The 17,686-nt window shown below is 39.9% G+C and overlaps 1 protein-coding gene across 1 annotated transcript; it reads right to left on the bottom strand.

Moving 5' to 3' along the window:
* Window positions 1-556: 556 nt before the first annotated feature.
* On the bottom strand, window positions 557-3,270 carry LOC126325927 (52 kDa repressor of the inhibitor of the protein kinase-like). Its single transcript, XM_049995631.1, has 6 exons — window positions 3,093-3,270; window positions 1,591-2,934; window positions 1,407-1,477; window positions 1,149-1,315; window positions 833-959; window positions 557-583 (listed from the first exon to the last, which is right to left on the bottom strand). Exons 1-6 carry the CDS (start codon window positions 3,268-3,270, stop codon window positions 557-559), a joined length of 1,914 nt encoding a protein of 637 aa, XP_049851588.1.
* Window positions 3,271-17,686: the final 14,416 nt, after the last annotated feature.

Raw genomic sequence — 17,686 nt, 5'->3', positions numbered from 1 at the left:
AATGGCGTACACTCGCTTGCAATACTGAAGTAAATGGCAACTTTCATATGTTTCAAACTTGGTCCCAGTGTGGCGACTCCACAAGGTCATAGAGAGGAGACAAATAAAACTGGAAATGCACTTCCAAATAAAATTTGGCAGCTCTGCAAAGTTTAGTTTTGTGTGCTATGCTGTATTCCTACAGGCAGACGCCCTAGTGTCAGCCATGTCAGTTTTAGATGAATTTGCTGTTTCTCACACATTTGCTGTAAAGGTGTCTCATTTTATGAGTTGTGGGAATATTCTGAATTGCTCTCGTAAATGCACATTTTGAGGCACAACGCCATGTCAGTAAGTGCACCACTGCTGAGAGATGTTAATAGGTGCTTAAAATAAATAATAACAATTTCAGATTGTTAAATACATAAAAATAAATTATTTTCTCTCTTTAAGTAAGAATAAATCATTTATTTTCACCTGCCTTAATACATTTTCTTGCTATATTCACTTTTCTCTGTTAGTCCTGTGAAAAGTGAACAAAAATCAGGGCTTTACTTTCTATTTTGTAAAGTAAAAACTAAATGTACACAATAATTTCCACAACCTATAACAGATTCATGTCTTAACAAATTTTGTGAACTTTAGTTGTAAGGATAATGTGGCTGTTTTATTGTTACAAACATATTAATGTAGTTTGAAATACTGTTGTAAATTTAATATTAAGAACAAAAGAAGACATATGAATGTGGAAATCGGTTCTGTTACTAATAATGTGCAAAACTTGACTGCTCACGTACCTGCATTACTTAAATAGAAATTGAATTCGTCTCGGGTCCTTCACATAACTATCTACCACTTTTTCGATAAAGGACTCCTCCTCTGATTTTATCTTATCACAATGAACTGACACCATACACAAACAACTGATTCGATTATCTTCCATGGTAGTTCTTAGCCACGTTTTTATACTCCTGAGAGTGCTGCAAACAAACATAGGCCTATACCAATTCATACAGTGTAACCTTCTTCAGTTACTCTATTGTGATAATATTTCAAACAAGATTTAAAAATAATTAGAAGAAATGTTTCATCTGACTTAAGAAATTGTTTCAAAGTCTTTCTAATTAATTAATTACAATCAGAAAAATGTTACTGTGGTAATTAAGTACCTGAACGATCTTTCCGCAGAGCAAGTGGTTGCCAGTAAGCTAAGGGCTATCTTCAAGGCTGAAGCTACAGCGGGCAAGAATTTGGCTTTGTCAAGTAGATGAGTCAGGCTTAATTCAGCAATATCTCCTTCAGTTACTTTATCGCGTTTCCATATAGTGATCCATGTCTATGCTTCTTCAGTGAAGTTATCTAAACGATCTCCATAAAACCTTTTGACTTATCCTTTTCATATCTAGGTCACTTTGGGATTTCATTACCTTTGGGTGCAAGCAGAAAATCTCAAAAGATGCCTTGCTATCTTCTGAAACCCCTTCTTGCAAGGACTGGACTAGGGAATCCAAATATGGAATAAAGAGAGATTTTCTGTAGTACTCAGTGACAGAAACTGATGGATGATTTGAACGATGCAGTTGTCGTGCATCACTCACAGTTGTCAAATGCCAGTGACATCTATTCCAAGTGCACTATAGTTGCTTTCAGCACTTTTCATTATCATTACAAATTCGTCTTCCACATTTTCTCTGTCATCCAATAACATTTTTACAGTTCTTTGAATGTGTTCTGAAACTTCTAACAAGTTAATGTTTTCTGATTGTAGGATATTGGTGACAGGTTCTAGTTTGGCTGAATATTTTGCTAAGACTTTTAATGTAACAATAAATGTTGGAGAAGTAAGTGTGCAGTAAAGTTGCCAGGCTTTCTGCCTAGTTTCACGATCTCCTTCTTTATGTAAAATTGCTAATGCTTCAACAATTTTTAAAAACTTATCATTAAATTTCCTTATAGACTCATGCTTCTCAGACCAGCGTGTCTCACACAGTTTTTGAAGGTTCCCAACTAGGAATTTCCTTTGTGTGCTCCCCCAGAAAAAAGAAATTCTTTCTTTGATAGTACCAATGGCATGTCTAACCTCTGGTAAGGTGATCAAATCATTCACAACTAAATTAAGTCTATGGCTAGCACAACGATAGAAGTGAGCCTTGGGATATTTCTCAGAAATTATCCTCTGTACTCCACTAATTTTACTGGCCATTGTACTGCACCCGTCATAGCCTTGTCCTACCATTTTATCTAGATTTAAACCCCAAGCAGATAAAGTAGATATTATTGTGTTGGAGATATGTTGAACATCTAACCTTGCTAATGGTGTAAATCCAAGGAAGTCTTCTCTGACAACATTAGTTGCATGGTCAAAATAACCTGCAGAAAGAGGAATTTGTTCTGTGCCTGCAATATCCATTGTTTTGTCTGCCAAAACTGAAAATGATTCGCTGTTATTGATGGTATTAATTAAATCATTTCTTAGTACTTCAGCGCATACATCAATTGAATCATTTTGGGTTCTATGAGAAACATAGGTAGCATTTTTAGGCGCACCCTCAAAATATTTCTGCAGTGTTACGTCACCTGACTGTACTCTAAATTGTAACAAATCATCAAATACCACAGTTGAATTTGTTTTTCTTCTTAAAGGTAAGTCATGTAATGCACAAAACAATATACAAGAAACATTTGATTTTAACTTTGCACGATCAGTTTGTACTAATTTCGCAAGATTCTCGTTGGCGAGTTCTTCCACACCTTTAGTTTTGTTTGTCACACCACTAATGAAATTATTTAACTTTTCTATTGCATCTTTATGCCACTTGGAATTCATATGCATTTTTGCACATTCATGGAAATTTTTGAAATTTGTGAATGGGCAGCTTATGAATGCACTATGATGACTACCATGCATTATGAGTGGGCAGAAAAGCACACAAAACTTGCAGAGGGCACCTTTAACTGCTTTAGAATAGACCAGCTGCCTACGTCAGTCTTAAAATTATAACATTTTTCAGGTTGCCATGGATTAAGTAAAATCCTATGCTTTAGGAAATTGTCAACATCCTTTTTTTCGATGTAATTTCAGATATCGGGAATACTGACTAGGATACTACTACCCTTTTCATCAATGCACTTGAAGCCAGCAGAGGTACTGGCCTTGTCTTTATTTTCTCCATCAGCACAACTACTGGAATTTTTAATAGTGATGGTTGCGTTTGACTCACCATTTTCCTGTGATACCTCATCATAGACAGTATCTTCTTCAACACCTCCACTTTCATTTGTAGTTTTCATTCACTTGTGAGGTATAAAAAATTTATGTATATCTGTCATTTCCACTGCATACACTGCGCTTTTAAATTCACAACGCATAAACGTCTATGCAAACCACTGTCCACTTACAACTCACAATGAATTTACACAACCCTTAAAGTGATGTGATGCCGAACCTAGCTGAGTCATGACTAAAGAACAGAAGCTGAAATCATATCACGGTGGTGGGAGGAAGGGAGGTGTTTTGGTTCAACAATGAAACAACGCAGTGTCCATTAGACTGCAAGCCAGTGGCTTTGAGTTTTGCGGGATCATTTGGAACCGTTTCTTGCGATGGATGTGGAAATATTTATGCAATATGTTCCTATTAGAAAATAGCAACACTCATCTGGAATGTTCCGGAAATGTAGGTAGCTCACGCCACACCGTGCTAGACCATGTTCATTGACAGTAGTTCCAATGACGAATATTGCCTACTTCTACAGACAAGTAGTGATATTAGTGGCCTCACAGTACCCTCGAACACTTCTTCAGCAAACGAAAAGGAACATAATACAATACGTTAATTTAAATTAGCATCTGACAATTGTTAACCATTATTTGAAATTTGAAAGAATAAAATTTTGCCGAGTGTGTTTTGTTGTGCAACTGTCTTGTGCGGCAGTTGAGGTTTGTGAAGAGGTTTGTATATAGTGAGGTGGGAACAGAGAAGGTGACATTTTAGTACCCTATAAGTCAACATTTTCAAGATGAAACTCTCACCATGGGTACCATTTTTAATGGGACCAAGTACACATGTAGTAGTTTGTTGACTGGCAGATTTGTTTTATTTTATTACAGCTTATTAGTAATGCCCAGATTTAGTTAACATGTAAACAGTCTTTTCTTACCAGATAAGCATTGTTTACAGTTACTAAAATCTCGAATATTGCAGCTATAGATATCTATCTAAATTATTTTTATTTTTATTTTTTTAATGTATAGGTACTGTATCATAGATTATTTTTCAAGGAAGATAAAATTTTTTACGTTTGTGTTTAATGTCCCTTTATGACACAACTGATTCTTTTAATATGCAGAGAACGAACAATGGGCGTGCCTTCAGGAAAAATGCTTAAATGTGACTCAAGAATGCATTTTTAAAAGTTAACAATAAACTGCTGGTTCATGTGATTATTCCCTTTGTTGCCTCACTTGCTGTTGTTAATTCCTACCACGTGTGGGTGTAGAAATAAAAGCAAAAATACTTCATAGGCAATAGCTGTAAGACGATATATAACAATTTTGCACATCTTCAACAAACAAGATTTCTTAAAGAAAAACACATAATTTTTAAATTTATATTCATTTTTTCATTTTAGTTAAATTCTTCTTTAAAGTTTTTCATTGCTCTAGTTCATCCTGTAATTCTGTTTAGATATGTTATATCATTTTTACGTCATTTATCGATATTTTCTAGTTATTTTAGTGGTAATTATACAGGTATTTTAAATCATACATAACAGAGCCCTAAAGTTACAGGTATTTTTATATTCATAAACTGAATGAATTCTCACTAGGAGCAACTGCCTCCACTGCACCCCTCCTCCTCCCCCCTGCGGGTACCCCTCGTTGAGCTACTCGAAAAGAACAATGTTGGAGATGGGAGTGAGGACACCAGCATCCTGTAAATGATAGATTTTCTGTCAGAGATGGTCTTGTAGCACTAATATAATGGTCCAAGATTTCTAAAATTGAGGAACTGCTGGTGGAAGAAGTGTGACATGGCTCTGAAAATCCTTGACACCAGAAAGAAGAGAGTGCAGAAAACACTTTGGAGTACCTAGCATACAAATCCGAGGCACAGGAAGTGACCTTCATCCAACTGACATGATAAATGGCATTGTGAATCTGCAGCCCCAGAGTGGTGAAAGGGTGCAGGTTGATAAGGTCAGAGGTATCAGGAAATCCAACAACCAAAATCCAACAACCAGAACGCGTCCTTTGATAGCTGTGTTCCTGTACTGAAAATGTGCTGAGAGGGCATCCTTGATGGGAATGATCTTCTTGCTAAAACTATGTAGCTGGCTGTGGAATCCCAGCGCCTTATACATCGGCAAGTCAGTGATGGTGGCAGAGGATCCAGTATCAGTATGGAGAAGCCCCAGGATCCCATCAAGCAGAACAGGGAGAGACATTTATTTGTGGGAGGAAGGGACCATCGTGCAGACCAAAAGAATAGATGGTGTAGCATGTCAGTCCCCAGAGCTGTCAGGTTTGATGGCGGTATGAGACACCCAATCAATAGACATCGCCAAGGAAAGGTAAACTTTGGACTGGTGGTTAGATTTTTCACATGCCAAAAACCTGGTGGTTAGATTTTTCACATGCCAAAAACCTGGTGTTCAGATATGACACTTCTGCCACTGACAGATAATAAAAAATCAAGTGCAGGAAGGAAGGGCATACACAGAATGCCCATGCTTCTGGCCCATGTTGTGGGAGGGTTTGAGGGAGGCAGAAGGCTTCTGAGGCAGCTTAGAGGCTAAGACCACTGCCAGATCCTGCAGGGATAATGCAGTGCACTGAGACTGCTAATACTCCAGAATAATAGGGAGGCAAGACTCAAGAGAGGTAGCATTAAGTTTGAGGAAATCATGATGGAGAGCCTCAAGCACAAGGGAAGAAACATGAAAGTTTACACTGGAAATGCCAATCATAAAAGTGTCCTCAGAATCGTATAATCCTCTACTGATAAGATTCACGAGACAGACTGTGACAATTAATAAAACTGTGGTTGGCCGCAGCCACATCAACGTTGGAATCAAAACAGTCAGAGACACTGGACTTCAGAAGATCATAGAAAACAGGGTCTGGAACAGCCTCAGGATGCAGCTATTGCATAAGCTGGTATACAAAGGGGCTGGCTTTGTCCGTTGTGAAGTGCTGTGCCGGGTGTTACCTGTCAGTCTGTGGATGAGGAAATGTTGTTCCATTTGCATTAGGTGTCACAACCATGGCTCTACTTTGTAGTCAAACACACAAAAGGGAGGCAGTGGCTGCTGGAACTCCTGGTTGGGGTTGAGGGTTGTGTCACTCTGCTTCGAAACCTCCAGAGACAAGTGCAGCCGACCCATGAGCTTCACCAGAAGAGTCCTGTTAGCCCCCTACATCTGTTGAAGCAGAAAGAGGATCAGATGGGTAAGGTCTATAGGCACACGTGCCAATGACATAGTGACAATAACACAGGAGCCCTATCTTTAACATTTATGTGATATTCTTGAAAATGAAGAGTCCCGACTTGGGGCAATTTTCCAGTAAGTACGTGATTATACTCATGAATCAATTTGTTGGAACGATCATTTTTTCTTCACAAATGTAAGTTGTGCACTCTGTTAGCATTTCAAAACAAATAGGAAAAATCCTTCTTGACAATAAAGGGAAGACTTCTTGCACAACTTTAAGTTCTCAGGAAAACAACATAAATAAATATTTGTTTGAGACTATCCTTTGAAAAGGTCACTTGCAAAAAAGTAGCTATCTTCTTAGATTGCACAGTAGGCAGAAAATTGAAATCCCATCTCATGAGCAATACCAGGAGTCTGCGCCTCAGACTTCACAGCTGGAGCAGCAGGTCACGATGCGCATTGGTTCTGGATGGCAAGGACGGAATCAAATGTGGGCTGTGACATGGTGCTGGTGAATTTCTGCTTCTGCTGACAGAGACAGAACTGAATGCTGCTTGCTGGGTGAGGGCAGTCATACCAAGGTGGTAGAAGACTAGATGACTACTAGATACCTATTGGTCTGGCAATGAGGGCTCGGACTGGTTGAGGAAACTGGCACTTCAGATACACCAAAAGATCCATTTATGTGGTTGCCTCTACCCTCTTGTGCATGCCCTCAAATCTAGCCTGCTTTCTGCAGGTAGGTGAAGTTCAGCTGGCTTCTGCTAGTGTTCCTATGGGGCTGGAGCAATGACATAACAGTGTGACAATGTGGATTGGTAGCATTCTAGGAGACCACAGAAACACAATACTTTGATTTCTTCAGTGGTGTTGAGTTATCATGTTTCCAGTGCTATGACTGTTCTTTTGTCTGTGTGTTATAGTAATGGACCCAATATTCATCTGTGGTTACAAACTGGAACAAACTCCATGTTGGTTGCTCTAAAAAGAGGTCAAACATAATTCACACATCTCCATTCTGTTGCATTTCTGATCCTGTGTTAAGAGTCACAGCAGCAATCTAGCACATAGTTTTCTCATATTCAATTCCACTGTTAAAATGTGATATGCCATTCAGATGACATACTTATAGCTTCAGCAGTTTCATGAATTTTCAGTTGCCATTCCTCCAAGACCATTTTATGCACTTCAGCAGTTACTTCTGGGATAGTGGCATCTGCATTTATTTCTGGGTTAGTGGCGTATCTTGGCTGGTGACTAAGCAAATTATCATCAGAGTTTTCCTGACAAAATTTAAACTTATTTGTTCACTGGACAACCACTGAATATGAAAGAGCAGAGTCCTCGTGTGCGCCCAGAAAATCAGCATGAGTTTCCTTTGGTTTCATACATTTCTTTAGTTCAGTATTTTCCATCCTCAACAAACTGTGTAGTTGCAGGTTTTTGCACGGTGCTACAAGGGGATGTCATGAACAACATACTAAAATTCCTGAGTGTTGGTATGTGAGGGGGAAGGGGTGCTAAAAAGTCACGGTCTCCTCATGTTTTTCTCAAATAGCTTAGAAACTGTGGAACCTATTGAAAATTTTTTTCAAAGTACAAAATCAAACTGCAGAATATTTTTGCAGACAGTACAAAAGTAATGTTTATTTTTAAGTATAGTGGGTTAAAAACAATTACAAAATGTGTATATGACATCTATGTATGGTAGAGCCATAGTATTGGATAAATTATGTTCCATGGGTGCAGAATGGAGTGTGAGGAAAGGTATGTTGTTATAATCTATGTAAATATCTGAACACTGTTGTACACTGCCAGAAGTGAAATTGATTCTTAGCCATCCTGTACAGCTGCTGTGGTGTTCTTATAGGAAAGGTGATTTTCTTAACTATGGGCTCCGCTTGATTTTCAGTTTACATACAGACTGTACCTCAAAAGTATTTTCTGTCTAGTTTTCCTATATGAATAGACAAAATAACTTCATTGAGCTTGTTTGTAGATAGTAGAGTTCCTTTCAGGTGTTAAGCAAGCTTTTACATAAAATACATTCCTTTAAACAGCGACGGAGGAGTATTTAATTTGTAAATGTGCTATTGTAGTGTCCTCTATAGGGTCGGTGTGAAAGGAATTGTATTGGTAAAAGTGACAGCTGTTACTGTCGGTTGTGGACTGTGTATTGTGAAGCTGTGTAATTGTATTGTAGTCATTTGGTGGTGAATTAATGAAACACCTGAATGTTATTGCGCTTCTCATGTGATTAATTGTGTTAATGGGTTTCTGCACAAATCTTTTCCACACGGGAATTGTTGGCACACATATAGCCAGTTGTGCTGAGTGGTGCCACTAACCACACATGCAGGGCGATTCTTCAAGATAAGTGTGGATATTTGTGATTGAATGGCCCTGATATGTTACTGTCTAGAACAATAACCTACTATAATCGATTGCTTGACTTACACTGAGGTGACAAAAGTCATGGGATACTTCCTGATATCGTGTCGGATCTCCTTTTGCCTGGCCCTTGAATTGTCCAGAATGTTCCTCCAACCAGTCATCAACACTTGTGGCCCGGTGAAATTTAACATTGTCCTCCATAAAAATTCCATCATTATTTGGGTAGATGAAGTCCATGAATGACTTCAGAAGGTCTCCAAGTAGCCAAACATAACAATTTTTAGTCAGTGGTCAGTTTGGACCAGAAGACCCAGTATGTTCTCTATAAATACAGCCTACAGCATTATGTATCTTCCACTAGCTTCCACAGCTCTTGACAACTTGGGGTCTATTTTTTCATGGGGTCTGTGCCACACTCAGGTCTTACATCCTGAAATCAGGAATCTTCTGACTGGGCAACAGTTTTCTAGCCATCTGGGCTCAAACCAATATGGTCACAAGTGCAGCAGGGGCACTGCAGGTGATTTTGTGTTGTTAGCAAAGACACTTGCATGTGTCACCTGCTGCCATAGTCCATTAATTGCAGATTTCAGCACACTGACCTATTGGATTTGTTTGTTGTATGCCCCACTTTGATTTCTGCAGTCATTTCATACAATGTTGTTAGTCTGTTAACAGTGCCATCTCTATGTGAAAGATGCTGCTCTTGGTTGTTAAGTGAAAGCTACTGGCCACTATGTTGTTTGTAGTGAGAGGTAATGTCTGAAATTTGGTATTCTCTGCACACTCTTGATACCATGGATCATGGAATATTCATTTTGAAAATGGAATGTCCCCTGTGCCTAATTCCAAGTGCCATGCCACATTCAAATGCTTTTAATTCCCATTGTGTGACCATAATCACATGATACACTGTTTCACAGGAATTTCCTGCGGACAAATGACCGCTGTGCCAATGAACTGCCCTTTTATGCCCTTGTGTAGAGAATACTGCTGCCATCTCTATACATACATATTGCTATCCCATGACTTTTGTCATCTCAGTATGTGTTGAAGTATCTTCTATTGTAGAAGGGTATAGTTACTACTTTGAGTCAGTTCAGATGTTGGGAGTGCAGAGGCTAGGGTGATGTATTCGTACCCCCCAGTCTTTGAAAAGTAGTCCAGACACTTAAAGTTGATACAATAAAATCAACATGTGGATAGCACATTACACTTACGACAGGCTCTTCAATGTGATAGAGAGTTGACAGTTCAAGCTGTTGAATTTTTTTTACATAATAGCAGAATTAACAACTGTGAGTAACTAGTCACTTGATAAACTGAAGGTAACTATACTATATAAACACGAACTTAGTGAAAGCTGTTTTGTCTACTCACATATGAGAAGCTGACAGGAAATGCTGGGGAGGTATTGTCTGTCTGTAAACTCCTCAACTCAAGCAGTGCTCACAGTCAAGAATGTCGCCTTTCTGAGAAGAAAACTACAGCTGCTGTAAAGGGTGAGTAAGAATCAATTTCCTCTCTAGCAGTGTAGAACAGTGTGCAGATATTTATGTAGATTAGTTCCATATACATTTCTTCTGTTAGTGTTACTAGTAACTCATATCTGCATTCCATGTAGTGTTAATGCATTTGTTGTAAAATAAAGAACCCCAGATATGTCTGGGCACTGGGGAGAGTAATCATAACTTTGTGGAACACCCTGTACTTGATTGTGAGGTAAATGGAATGGAGAATAACCTGCTCAGTGCTGAGTTGATGCAGACTTTTCAAGGAAGGAAGCTTCTAAACACAATCTGGCAACCTACCATCCCTCGCATTTCTACTCCATACATTCCCCCTTTACTGGTTAAACCCACAGAACACAATACGTCCATTAATACAGCTCTACTGCACTTAGATGTTATACATACATTTAATATGTGTAATCAAACCACTTCATTTAAAAATAAACATTGATTTTACACTGCTAAAACAATAATTTTGACAATGTGCAGTTTTTCCATCCACTGTAACCTGGAAACTACAGGTATGGAGGAAAATAAATAGAACTTTTACTGCAGGAAACTTTATATATAATATTTTTTGAGCTATTCAATGGGAAAGAAACACAGTAGAAGAAGAATGGGTAGCTTTGAGGGATGAAGTAGTGAAGGCAGCAGGGTATCAAGTAGGTAAAAAGACGAGTGCTGCTAGAAATCCTTGGGTAACAGAAGAAATACTGAATTTAATTGATGAAAGGAGAAAATATAAAAATGCAGTAAATGAAGCAGGCAAAAAGGAATAAGAACATCTCAAAAATGAGATCGACACGAAGTGCAAAATGGCTAAGCATGGATGGCTAGAGGACAAATGTAAGGATGTAGAAGCTTATCTCACTAGGTATAAGATAGATACTGCCTACAGGAAAATTAAAGAGACCCTTGGAGATAAGAGAACCACTTGTATGAACATCAAGAGCTCAGATGGAAACCCAGTTCTAAGCAAAGAAGGGAAAGCAGAAAGGTGGAAGGAGTATATAGAGGTTCTATACAAGGGCGATGTACTTGAGGACAATATTATGGAAATGGAAGAGGATGTAGATGAAGATGAAATGGGAAATGGGAGATACGATACTGCGTGAAGAGTTTGACAGAGCACTGAAAGACCTGAGTAGAAACAAGGCCCCCGGAGTAGACAACATTCCATTAGAACTACTGACGGCCTTGGGAGAGCCAGTCCTGACAAAACTCTACCAGCTGGTGAGCAAGATGTATGAGACAGTTGAAACACCCTCAGACTTCAAGAAGAATATAATAATTCCAATCCCAAAGAAAGCAGGTGCTGACAGATGTGAAAATTACCGAACTATCAGTTTAATAAGTCACAGCTGCAAAATACTAACACAAATTCTTTACAGACAAATGGAAAAACTGGTAGATGCGGACCTCGGGGAGGATCAGTTTGGATTCCGTAGAAATGTTGGAACACGTGAGGCAATACTGACCTTACGACTTATCTTAGAAGAAAGATTAAGAAAAGGCAAACCTACGTTTCTAGCATTTGTAGACTTAGAGAAAGATTTTGACAATGTTGACTGGAATACTCTCTTTCCAATTCTAAAGTTGGCAGGGGTAAAATACAGGGAGCGAAAGGCTATTTACAATTTGTACAGAAACGAGATGGCAGTTATTAGAGTCGAGGGGCATGAAAGGGGAGCAGTGGTTGGGAAAGGAGTGAGACAGGGTTGTAGCCTCTCCCCGATGTTATTCAATCTGTATATTGAGCAAGCAGTAAAGGAAACAAAAGAAAAATTTGGAGTAGGTATTAAAATTCATGGAGAAGAAGTAAAAACTTTGAGGTTCGCCGATGACATTGTAATTCTGTCAGAGACGGCAAAGGACTTGGAAGAGCAGTTGAACGGAATGGACAGTGTCTGGAAAAGAGGATATAAGATGAACATCAACAAAAGCAAAACGAGGATAATGGAATGTAGTCAAATTAAATCGGGTGATGCTGAGGGAATTAGATTAGGAAATGAGACACTTAAAGTAGTGAAGGAGTTTTTCTATTTAGGAAGTCAAATAACTGATGATAGTCGAAGTAGAGAGGATATACAATGTAGACTGGCAATGGCAAGGAAAGCGTTTCTGAAGAAGAGAAATTTGTTAACATCGAATATATATTTATGTATCAGGAAGTCGTTTCTGAAAGTATTTGTTTGGAAAGTAGCCATGTATGGAAGTGAAACATGGACGATAACTAGTTTGGACAAGAAAAGAATAGAAGCTTTCGAAATGTGGTGCTACAGAAGAATGCTGAAGATTAGATGGGTAGATCACGTAACTAATGAGGAGGTATTGAATAGGATTGGGGAGAAGAGAAGTTTGTGGCACAACTTGACTAGAAGAAGGGATCGGTTGGTAGGACATGTTTTGAGGCATCAAGGGATCACAAATTTAGCATTGGAGGGCAGCGTGCGGGGTAAAAATCGTAAAGGGAGACCAAGAGATGAATACACTAAGCAGAGATTCAGAAGGATGTAGGCTGCAGTAGGTACTGGGAGATGAAGCAGTTTGCACAGGATAGAGTAGCATGTAGAGCTGCATCAAACCAGTCTCAGGACTGAAGACAACAATAACAACAACATTCAATAACAACAACAAAAAGTGACCTTTCAACAATCCCTCCTCCATGACATCCCACTAGTCGGTATTTTTAGTATGCTGTTCATGACACTCCTCTGTAGCACTGTGCAAAAATTTGCGACTATACAATTTCTTTCACCTAGTTGACTTTTTTCTGCTATTTGATGATTGGGCTAAGGAAGACATCTGAACCATGAATTTCTGTCTAAGGGCACTTAAACATCATCTATTTACCCATTAAGGATGACCAATTATTATGTGGGATCATCACTGCACTAGCTCTAGTATGTGGTAATGATTCCAAATTTTTCACACTAGCATCATACATGAGAAACATTATTCGGCCTAACACATTCCCTTGAGGGACTGCAGTGTTCTATTATTCTTTACCTGAAAGATGTTCACGATGTGACTACAACTGATAGTCACACAGGTGAGTCAGCCACAGTATTGTAGTCTGCTGGAAAAATTGTGAACTTACAGCACAGGCCTAAAGGTGGCACTGCCAGCATGGCTAATCAAGTAGCAAGCATACAGCATAGGCTACAGTACAATACTGCTAGTATGAGGCTGTGCCAGTCAACATAAAAATATAACCCCTCATGCCAAAGATGGAGGCTTCTGTTGTGATGGAGTCATGATTTCAGTGGACACTTGTGAGGTGGAATCTTCTGAGAATGTGTAAACAGGGTTCATCTACTATGGAATGTATCAGTTAAGGTGTCCCATATTTTCTGACTTTAATATTTTTGTGTGTTCACCATCCTGTATTGTTCATGTGACTCTAAAACACATCTTCTCAAAATTCTGTTCCAATAGAAGCACTGTAACCTATGCCAGAGAATGAGTATGTCCAGTGCAGTCAGTTCTTTATTTGTTTCTGATTTTATCACATGTATTTTACAGTCTCTGTTTAAATAACCATTACATAGAGAAGTTTTTATAACATACAAGAAGTACAGTTCACTATTAGTGGAAGTGCTGATCTTGTGGTTCCAAAATGCATATATTTTGGAAGAGAACAAGAATTCTGGCAAGAGATATTCAGCATTGTTCACAAAAAGCTATAATCTTGCATTTGGGGTGGAGAAAATTGCAAAATCATCTCAAGGCATTATTGAGTGCTGTGAAAAGAAGTTTATAAATAATTTGTACAGTTTATTGGATACTGCACAATCCCATGCTCTACAGACAATCAAGTTGGAAGAAGACAAGATGGTTTTACTTCAACAGAAAAAGTCGGAGAATAGTCAAGAGGATCAAAAGTGCACAGCATCTACTACTGCATCTTGCATTATACTTCTTTCTTCATCATCTGAACTCTATAAGGAATTTCAAGTTCAGACAAAATAGACATTGGTAATGGTGAGTAATTTGAAAGTACTTCTGGGAGTAGTTCATTGGAGAATGCTGCTAGTGAGATACCAAAGATTTTACTACTGAAACATTTGTGGCTGCATTGGATAGATAGGTGTAAGAGAATATATATATATATATATATATATATATATATATATATATATATATATATATATATAAATAAAACAGAAAGAAACTTCCACATGGGAAAAATATATTAAAAATAAAGATTCCAAGACTTACCAAGCGGGAAAGCGCCGGCAGACAGGCACATATATATATATATATATATATATATATATATATATATATATATATATATATATATATATATATATAAAACAAAGATGATGTGACTTACCAAACGAAAGGGCTGGCAGGTTGATAGACAGACAAGCATACACACAAAATTCATCCTTTTGCAACCAACAGTTGCTTCATCCGGAAAGAGGGAAGGAGAGGGAAAGACGAAAGTATGTGGGTTTTAAGGGAGAGGGTAAGGAGTCATTCCAATCCCAGGAGCGGAAAGATTTACCTTAGGGGAAAAAAGGACAGGTATACACTCGCACACACACACATATCCATCCGCACATACACAGACACAAGCAGACATTTGTAAAGGCAAAGAGTTTGGACAGAGATGTCAGTCGAGTCGGAAGTACAGACACACAGATGTTGTTGAAAGACAGGTCAGGTATGAGCGGCGGCAACTTGAAATTAGCAGAGGTTGAGGCTGGCGGATAACGAGAAGAGAGGATATACTGAAGGGCAAGTTCCCATCTCCGGAGTTCTGACAGGTTGGTGTTAGTGGGAAGTATCCAGATAACCCGGACGGTGTAACACTGTGTCAAGATGTGCTGGCCATGCACCAAGGCATGCTTAGCCGCAGGGTGATCCTCATTACCAACAAACACCGTCACAGCAGGATCCTCCTCCTCTTCCTCAAAATCACCCTCTCCAAACTTTCCAGGAATATCTGACTTCCAGCCTAGCCTCTCAATCCTTCCTACAAAACCTTAATCCCACTGCCAGCATAACCACTGCCGAAGCCCAGGCTATCCGTGATCTGAAGGCTGACCCATCCATCGTCATTCTTCCGGCCAACAAGGGTTCCACGACCGTGGTACTTGATTGTCAGGAGAATGTGGCTGAGGGACTGCGTCAGCTTTCAGACAATACTACATGCAAAGTTTGCCAAGGTAATCCCATTCCTGATGTCCAGGCGGAGCTTCAGGGAAGCCTCAGAACCTTAGGCCCCCTACAAAACCTTTCACATTACTCCATCAACCTCCTGACTCCACTGACACCCCACACCCCCACCTTCTACATTCTTCCTAAAATTCACAAACCCAACCACCCAGGCCGCCCCATTGTAGCTTGTTACCAAGCCCCGACAGAACATATCTCTGCATAGGTAGATCAACACCTTCAACCCATTACATGCAGTCTCCCATCTTTCATCAAAGACACCAACCACTTTCTCGAACGCCTGGAATCCTTACCCAATCTGTTACCCTCAGAAACCATCCTTGTAACCACTGATGCCACTTCCTTATACACAAATATTCTGCACGGCCAGGGCCTCGTTGCAATGGAGCACTTCCTTTCACGCCGATCACCTGCCACCCTACCTAAAACTTCTTTCCTCATGACCCTAGCCAGCTTCATCCTGACCCACAACTTCTTCAGTTTCGAAGGCCGGACCTACCAACAATTAAAGGGAACAGCCATGGGTACCAGGATGGCCCCCTCGTACACCAATCTATTCATGGGTCGCTTTGAGGAAGCCTTCTCCGGTATCCAGGCCTGCCAACCCAAAGTTTGGTACAGATTTATCGATGACATCTGCATGATCTGGACTCACAGTGAAGAAGAACTCCAGAATTTCCTCTCCAACCTCAACTACTTTGTTTCAATCAGATTCATCTGGTCCTACACCAAATCCCATGCCACTTTCCTTGACATTGACCTCCATCTGTCCAATGCCCAGATTCACAGTCTATCCACATTAAACCCACCAACAAGCAACAGTACCTCCATTTTGACAGCTGCCACAAATTCCACATTAAACGGTCCCTTCCCTACAGCCAAGATCTTCGTGGAAAACGAATCTGCTCCAGTGCGCAATTCCTTAACCATTACACCAACAACCTGAAAACAGCTTTCGCATCCCGCAAATATCCTCCCGAACTGGTACAGAAGCAAATAACCAGAACCACTTGCTCATCCCCTCAAACCCAGAACCATCCACAGAAGAACCCCAAAAGTGCCTCACTTGTGACAGGATACTTTCCGGGACTGGATCAGACTCTGAATGTGGCTCTCCAGCAGGGATACAACTTCCTCAAATCCTGCCCTGAAATGAGATCCATACTTCATGAAATCATCCCTACTGCACCAAGAGTGTCTTTCCGCCGTCCACATAACCTTCGTAACCTCTTAGTTCATCCCTATGAAAACCCCAAACCACCTTCCCTACCCTCTGCCACCTACCCTTGTAACTGCCCCCGTTGTAAAACCTGTCCCATGCATCCACCCACCACCACCTACTCCAGTCCTGTAACCCGGAAGGTGTACACGATCAAAGGCAGAGCCATGTGTGAAAGCACCCACGTGATTTACCAACTGACCTGCCTACACTGTGAAGCTTTCTATGTGGGAATGACCAGCAACAAACTGTCCATTCACATGAATGGACACAGGCTGATAGTGTTTGTTGGTAATGAGGATCACCCTGTGGCTAAGCATGCCTTGGTGCACGGCCAGCACATCTTGGCACAGTGTTACACTGTCTGGGTCATCTGGATACTTCGCACTAACACCAACGTGTCAGAACTCTGGAGATGGGAACTTGCCCTTCAGTATATCCTCTCTTCTCGTTATCCGCCAGCCTCAACCTCCGCTAATTTCAAGTTGACGCCGCTCATACCTCACCTGTCTTTCAACAACAGCTGTGCCTCTGTACTGCCACCACGACTGTCATTTCTGTCCAAGCTCTTTGCCTTTACAAATGTCTGCTTGTGTCTGTGTATGTGCAGATGGATATGTGTGTGTGTGCGAGTGTATACCTGTCCTTTTTTTCCCGTAAGGTAAGTCTTTCCGCTCCTGGGATTGGAATGACTCCTTACCCTCTCTCTTAAAACCCACATCCTTTCGTCCTTCCCTCTCCTTCCCTCTTTCTGGATGAAGCAACCATTGGTTGTGAAAACTTGAATTTTGTGTGTATGTTTGTGTTTGTTTGTGTGTCTATCAACCTGCTAGCGCTTTTGTTTGGTAAGTCACATCATCTTTGTTTTTAGATATATTTTTCCCACGTGGAATGTTTCCCTCTATTATATTCATATTATGTATATAAATTGTTTGGTGACAGCAGGGGCACTTGGTCAC

The sequence above is a fragment of the Schistocerca gregaria genome, chromosome 1 (genome assembly GCF_023897955.1).
Source record: "Schistocerca gregaria isolate iqSchGreg1 chromosome 1, iqSchGreg1.2, whole genome shotgun sequence".
NCBI lineage: Eukaryota > Metazoa > Arthropoda > Insecta > Orthoptera > Acrididae > Schistocerca > Schistocerca gregaria.
Note: the sequence above shows the minus strand (reverse complement) of the source record. Positions and strands in the feature narration are given on the sequence as shown.

Excerpts from the sequence above, each read along its gene's own strand:
- LOC126325927 (XM_049995631.1), bottom strand. The coding sequence starts at position 3,270 with ATGAAAACTACAAATGAAAGTGGAGGTGTTGAAGAAGATACTGTCTAT. Across the intron at positions 1,478-1,590 it reads ACTTGGAATAGATGTCACTG|TCCAGTCCTTGCAAGAAGGG; the intron begins GCATTTGACAAC and ends TGGATTCCCTAG. Across the intron at positions 1,316-1,406 it reads TTTTCTGCTTGCACCCAAAG|ACATGGATCACTATATGGAA; the intron begins GTAATGAAATCC and ends GAAGAAGCATAG.